Raw genomic sequence first — 7,459 nt, forward strand, 5'->3', positions numbered from 1 at the left:
TGGTGTGTCCCCTTATTGTAGTGCCTTAAATGATGATGTAGTGTGACTAGAGTTTACAGTGAGCTTGCCTTATGAGGGACCAGCAAGCCCCCGTCGAATTGAAGCAATTCACTGAGCTTATCACAGCAAGAACAGCAGTATGTTGCATAGGTGCGTTGTTCTCAGTTTTAATGCTAATATCATTAAAAAAAACAGGAAAAAAGGAAAAAAAAAAAGCTACATTTTTGGTTGGAGTGAAGCGATGTTTCCTTAAAGCTTTTCCTTGCCAATGGCACATATACTGTTAAATGTCTGTCAGTGCATTTCGAATAAGGTAGTGCTGGGAATGCATTGGAATGTTTAGTCTAATATTGCCCAAGTGATTAAATCTGTGCAATCACTTTTTCTCTTAGGTTAGTATGGCGTTACCTTCCCCCACGTTAAGAGCAGACAGTTCTTGTAAAATATTGCTAGCTTGGTGATAGGATTATTTATACCAAAGAGAGCCTGCTGTAAAGCACATAATACCATTAAAAGTTTTATAATGCTACTGCTAATGTGGAGTTGTTGGGAAGGTTTGTCAGCTGTAGCCCTAGTCAGTGTGCAGAGGAAATGCTCACTTCCATCCTCAGTACGTAGGTTAAGTACCGTGTCCAAGTGGATGATCAACTGGCTCGAGCGGTCGTGTTACTGCAGCAATAAGAGGTTTTGGGAGCCGTGAATCCCAGTTTCTGTTCCGTCCCGGTGGGAAAGAGGCCAGTTCTCCGAGTGCCAAGAAGTGCAAAGGCCACCTCTGGGATTCCGCATTATTGATAGGAGAGAGTCTGGACTGACCTGGAATCGAACTGCTCAAGGCTTGGCATCTCTTTGGATGGAAGGATCGAGGACTTTGGAACTGGACAGGAGCATTGGCGACGTCGTTCAGTGTATTTTCAGTCGGAGCCCTTGTAAGCGTGCGGATAACCAGCCGATCTTGCTATGCCATGTCCCTGGTGTAAACGATGCTCTCTGTTGCTGTAGGCACTTTCTTACTTTTTCCCATAGTACATTGCTTGTGTTCAGTACTTGCCTTGAGATACCTCTGGGGTACAGAGTTGTGCCTTTCCATCCAAAGGCAATTCCTCTCTTTCAGGAAAATGTTATCCCCCGTTTCACAAACAGTGTTTTCCATGAAGTCCTAACAGGAAAGAAAAAGGACTTCTAGCAAAGTCTCCTAATGCTTTTGAGAAGAACTTGCCTGCTGCCCTAACAAAAAGCAATTCAAATGACCATTGGGAGTCACTAGGACATCATTAAACCCCATCAGATGTATTCACAAAGCGCGGTGTCACCTTTCCCGCTGCCCGAGTTCCCAAAAGAACGGGAGCAAGGAGGACGAGTTGGGAATGGCTCCGTAAAAATCCCCCGCGATTCCTCTGGGATGCACAGCAGAAACCAGGCAGGCAAAAATCCCCTTGCTAGGAGGGCCAGATTTCACCTCTGGATCCCGGAGAGCTCGGTATGTGTTGCCCAATTTAAGGGTGCTGTAGTCAGCTCTAAGGAGACCCTCACCTACCCAGCCTCCAGATTCAGTTCAAGGATTGACTCTCCTCATGGTCTAAAGAAGTGTGCTATCTCCAGATAGAAATTGGAACCCTTTAATGTGCTTGAAACCAGGTTGGGATTCACCTGTTGAGGATGTGGTGACCCTGGTCCCATCTAGACTTGGCTGTGTGGTTCTTGACCTGTAAACCCAGTTGCATTCCCTGACCTGTATTCAGAGCTGCGATAGCCCCTGCAGAGGCAGCTTCGGAGGCGTTCCTGCTTCGCCCCTCATTGATGGCATGCAGTCATTTACCTCCGAGTCGGCGTTTTCTTTTAGCACATGAAGCTGAATTGCTTCTCAGTGACAGGATTGGCACAGCCCTGCTTCCTTTTCTTTTGATTTCAACTTCTGAATGGTTCCGCATGTCCACATGGTTGTTTGTTGCTAAACTTTATATAAGGTGTGGTTTCCGATTCAGCTTGAAATATATCTATCTCACTACATGTAGCAGTACATTATATGTAATGTTAGTATTTCTGCTTGAATTCTTGATATTGCAATGGAATTCCTACTTTATTAAATGTATTTGATATGCTAGTAACTGTGTAAAACCTAACTTTCTTTTATGGTTGTGCTCTTCCTTTTTACAAGGCGCTAGGTACAGGTAGTTTCGGATAATTACTGAGCTATGTTTGTATTGCTGATGTACTTAGGGGGTATGTAAAAATCATTTTAACAGAAGAAATAGCTATTTAAAGATTTAATACTAACTATATGGGAAAAGGGTCCATTGTGAAAACATAGTTTATCTTTGGATTCAATGTTTGTCTTTGGTTTTACAAAGTAGCTTGTATTTTAAGTATTTTCTACATAACATGGTAAAAATGTAGAACAATTGCAATGCATCAATAAAAAGGGTTAATTTTCTGTACTCTATTCCTTTGGTCACTTTATCTGTTCATGGGGTTTGGCAGATCCAGTATGGAGGCAGCAGGGCTCAGGGTCCCTTGAGCTGCATGGATGGGAGCAGGGCTTGGTGGGGGGATCAGGACCCTCTCAAGCAGAAACACTTCCCCATCACCCTGGATGTGTTCACAGACGTGTTTTGACTTTGCACATCTGATTTAGGTGCTGTGAGCACTGCTGGGGTGGGGGGGGGGTTGTCTGCTCTGGGTCCTGCTTGGGTTGGGTGCTGCTGGGAGGGGGGGCGGCCAAAAACATCTCCCTTCTGATCTGGGGGAGCTCATAGGGTGCTGGGGTGGGTTGGATTGGAAGGGACATTAAAGCTCATCCCTGTTGTGCTGCTGCCCCAGAGCTGGATCAGGACTGCAGGGGGGGTCTCCCCAGAGCACACGGCATGGGGGGTGTCTGGGCTGTCCAGCAGGATACAGGATGCAGAATGGATGCAGGACGCACGATGTGGGATGCAGGCTGCGCTGGATGGCACACTCACCCTGTGCGCAGCACCGCAGCATTGTGCATGGATGTGACCAACCTTTAAGGGCCCAGGAAACCCTGGGGGCATGGCTGGGGCCCTGGTCTGTGCCAGCATCACCGCAGGGCTGGCTGCATCCTGGGTGCTGAGCTGCAGCCTCCCCGCATCACACTGCACGCATGGGGCCATGGAAGCTGCAGTGTGGCTCCACACGGGTGCTCAGGCAGCTTCAGGAGCAGCTCCTGCCTGCTGGGGCAGCCCCTGGCTGGCTGATGGCAGTTGATGGAGGATGCTGGAGGATGCTGGATGAGGCTGATGATGCTGGATGCTGGCAGATGATGGCATTGCTCTGGAGGACCAGAGCAGGACCCAAGCATCAGGCAGGGGCAAGCAGTTCCCAGCTCAGCAGCTAGGACAAGGAGCGCTGCAGGCACAGGGCGCTGGTGGCTGCGGTGCTGGCCCTGCTTTGACTCCATCAGCCATGGCACAGAGCTCAGGTCGGCCCCACGCTGTGCCATGGGCTATCCCCGCATCCCACAGCAGCAGTGGGTGCCCGGGCTCCCTCCCCAGCCCCACAGCCTGCTGTGGGCACACACGGGGATGCGAAGGGGTTAAGGTGCCTGGGGCTGGTCTTTGGGGAAGGAGCAGCCTCTCCTCCCCTCTGCACATCTGGATTCTATGAGGGATGTGGGAGGCCGGAGCATTCCTGAGCATTGACGTGGAGGCTGCACTCTCCGGCGGCCATGGGGCCCTGGCGCTGCCTGCTCCTCCTGCCGCTCCTCGCCGTGGCCCTGCGAGCCCAGCAGCAGCAGTTCATGGAGTACGTGGAGCGGCGCCTCACCCTCCTGGAGGTAGGGCAGCCCCACTGCACCCCATGGCAGGGATCCCAGCCCCTGCCCCCTTAGCGCGGCTGAGAGCAGGCCTGGGGCGAGGAGGAGCTGGGATGGGGACGGAGCAGAGGTGGTGCGGGGTGACCCAGTCCTCACAGCCCAGCGTGAGCATGGCAGGCATGGGAGCATGGTGGGCATGGGAATGCTGCGGGATAGGTGGATCACTGGAGGGGAGGCATCATGGGTCCGGGAGCATCGCCACTCCGGGAGCATCATGGGTGCAGGAGCACCATAGGATCAAGGTTGGAAAAGACCTTGAGTACCATCAAATCCAACCGCAACCCCAGGAGCACGGCAGGATGGGACCCAGGGACACAAGCACCGGGGTTGCGGTGCCGTGGGGCTCCGGGGGCTGCCAGGGCCACGTGCAGGCGGTGATGGGGCTGGGCTGTGGAACGCGGTGCCCCATCAATGGTCCCTTTGCCGCCCTAGGAGAGGATCTCCCAATGGTACGAGCAGAGCAGCCGCTACTCCACGGAGCTGCGGGACTTCAAGAACCAGGTGCTGGGGATGCTGGAGACAGCGGAGAAGGAGCGGGAGGCGATGCGGGTGGAGGCGGAGAACGCAGCCGTGCGCGTGGAGCGGCTGGAGCGGGAGGTGGATTACCTGGAGACGCAGAACCCCGCGCCGCCCTGCCTGGAGGTGGACGAGGCGCTCATGGAGAAGCAGGCGGCCACGGCCAAGCAGAGGAAGAACGAGAAGTACAGCAAGCTCACAGGTGAGGGCCGCCACGGCGCCGTGGGGGATGTGGTCCAGGGTGCTGCTACCCCAACCCTCCACAGCCCACCTATGCTTTACCCTGGCTATGCACCGTGCTATGGAGCCCCAGCAGGGCACCTCTGGGGTGTCTCGGGCACAAAATCCTGCATCCCCGCATCCGCCTGCGAGCCCCACGCTTCTCCAGAGCCCTTGGGGACAGGGCTGGGATGAGAGCGGCCTCCCCTGCTTGTGTTGCGCAAGGGGACTTGTAGATGGCACCCAGATGCACAGCATCCTCCAGCTGCCGAGGCCTGGGGGGGGACGGGGACGGGACACGGCAGCGCAGGAGCTGTGTGAGCAGGCAGGAGCCGTCCCTGCTGTGGGGCCGGGTGGCTTCCAGGCTCTCACAGCTGCCCCGCTCTTGCAGACTGCAGTGACACCATCGGCAGCGTCAGAGCCATGAAGATCCTGAAGCGTTTCGGCAGCTCCTCGGGGCTCTGGACCAAGGACGCTGCAGGGAGCGCCGAGAAGATCTACGTCTTCGACGGCACTGCCAACGACACCGTGTACGTGTTCCCCCGCATGCGGGAGTTCACCCTCTTCTCGGCCACCCGCAAGGCTGCCCGCATCAAGCTGCCCTACCCCTGGGTGGGCACCGGGCACCTGGTCTACGACGGGCACCTCTACTACATCCGCCAGCAGGGCTCCTTCCAGGTGATCAAGTTCAACCTCGCCAACAAGACCGTGGTGGACAGCTCGGTGTTCCCAGCCGAGGAGCAGATCCCCGTCTTCGGGCTCTCCCCCTTCACTTACATAGAGATGGCGGCGGACGAGGAAGGGCTCTGGGCCATCTACGCCACCAAGGAGGACGAGAAGAACATCTGCCTGGCCAAGCTGGACCCCTCCTCGCTGGACATCGAGCAGATGTGGGACACGCCGTGCCCGCGGGAGAACGCCGAGGGCGCCTTCGTGGTGTGCGGGGCCCTGCACGTGGTCTACAACACGCGCCTGCCCAGCCGCTCCCGCGTGCAGTGCGTCTTCGACGTCAGCGGCACCTTGTCCCCCGACGACGCTTCCCTCGTCTACTTCCCCAAGCGCTACGGCTCCCACTCCAGCATGAAGTACAGCCCCCGCGAGAGGCAGATCTACGCCTGGGACGACGGCTACCAGATCATCTACCGCATGGAGATGAAGAAGAAGCTGGAGGCCTGAAGGGCCCGCTCCAGGTGTGCCCGCACATCTGGCAGCGTTACCCGGGCTAGCGCGGCTTTGCCCGTCCCACCCCACAGGGATCCCATCACTGTGACACGATGAACGCTGGACCCCCAAGCCCTGGGCGCATCCCACCGCAGGCGTCTCTGCCCGGAGCCCCCCCCCCGCCCCTGCAGAAACCTGGATCTTATTTAATGAGGTTGTTCTTCTCTGTGATGTGATGAATAAAGGCGATGCAGCAAGCTGCAGGCACTGCTTGGGGGCAGCGGGGGATGCTGGGGCCTTGAGCTCTGCATCGCCCCAGGGTCACCCCAAAAGGCACTGCCCAAGGTGAGGGTGCCCATGTGGGGCCGGCCAGAGCAGCCAGGCAGCTCCTTGGGTTGGGGGGCATTGGGCTGGGGCTGGGGGCAAAGGGCCTTGGGCAGGGATTTAAGCTGAGTTTCAGGCAAACTCCTGCTGCAGCAAGGGGAGCTCTGAGCTGGGTGCAAACCTGGGAGCAAAAGGAAAACTCCCTTCATCCTGAAGGACAACGGGAGATTGGAATCGCATCCGGGCCCTGGATGCTCCTGGTTTTCCCAGCTCACTTCCAATGCAGCAGTCACCTTCCTGTTGCCACAAGCACTTTACATAAGCCCCTGAGTCCCCTGAGCCCTTTCCCATCCCTGTTTCGCTGTCGCTGAGTCCCCGCAGCACCCAAGATGGGGCAGGACAGGGCAAACACTGGGACCCCCCTTGGGATGGCAGCTTTGGTCCTGCCAGGGCTCAAGAGCCCAAAGGCAAGGGCTGGAGCTGCAGCAGGCACCTATTGGGCACTGCTCGGTGGCCTTCCTGACCCCACTGTGTCACCAGCAGCAAGCAGTGTGCGCGGTGCCACTTGGTCTATTGGACCAGGATTTGGTCTATTTCTGGCCAGAGATGCTGTGAGCTCCCCAAAACCTGCCTTGGATGCAGTTTATTCCCGTCCCAGCATCCTGGGAGCACAGAGGATGGGTTAAGAGGGGTTCACAGGTCACCGAGCATCGCTTTCCCCATCAGAGACCGACTCTGGGACAAGCATTGAACACATGAAGCTGGGAGTCAGTCCGGTGGTGCTGGCTCAGGTCCCCCTCTGGGGCAAGAGGCCATGGAGATACCAGCGCACCGCAAGGAGATGCTGGCCCCATGGTGAGCACTTGTGGGTCTGTCAAGGCTGCCTGCGCTCTCAGAGCATGGCCATGCTGGCCCCATGTTGCCATCAAACCCCACGACACATGGAGGCGAGCTGCGATGCGATGTGGAGGTGACGGGGTATTTGCTTCCAGTTCTTCTCCGTTCGAGTGAAATCTGCCTTTTGGTTGCACGAGGAAAGTGCTCAAATGCACCCTTGGAATGGCTGGAATTGGGTGGTGCTGGAGGTTCACCGCCGTGCAAGGCAAGCAGAGAAATCAGCCCAGTGTGAAGGGACCATGTGAAGCTCCAAGTTAATTCACAGCCCCCTTCCAGATCCATAACTGCTGTAAGAAACATCATTTCCAGAGCCTGTAAAGGGTTGTGCCAATGCTTTCTGCAGCTTGAAGGAGAACTGAAGCGGCAGCGATGGTTCTGCACCAGAAACCACCCTCTAAACTGAAAGAGCCCTGCAGACTCTGACACTTGCTCCCATTGAGACCCTGCTCCTCTCCATGGTGTGAGCAGGGCAGGGGTGCAGCCCCTGGCAGCGCTTGTGCTGAGCATCACTGG

General features: G+C 56.1%; 1 protein-coding gene across 1 annotated transcript; it reads left to right on the forward strand.

Annotated features, from left to right (window-relative positions):
- Positions 1–3,606: 3,606 nt before the first annotated feature.
- On the forward strand, positions 3,607–5,870 carry OLFML3 (olfactomedin like 3). The gene is made up of 3 exons (XM_062626621.1): positions 3,607–3,790; positions 4,262–4,547; positions 4,956–5,870. Exons 1-3 carry the CDS (start codon positions 3,683–3,685, stop codon positions 5,738–5,740), a joined length of 1,179 nt encoding a protein of 392 aa, XP_062482605.1. The 5' UTR covers positions 3,607–3,682; the 3' UTR covers positions 5,741–5,870.
- Positions 5,871–7,459: the final 1,589 nt, after the last annotated feature.

This window comes from Pezoporus occidentalis, unplaced genomic scaffold (assembly GCF_034315485.1).
Source record: "Pezoporus occidentalis ecotype Australia unplaced genomic scaffold, CSIRO_AGI_Poc_V1 ctg294, whole genome shotgun sequence".
Classification (NCBI taxonomy): Eukaryota; Metazoa; Chordata; class Aves; order Psittaciformes; family Psittacidae; genus Pezoporus; species Pezoporus occidentalis.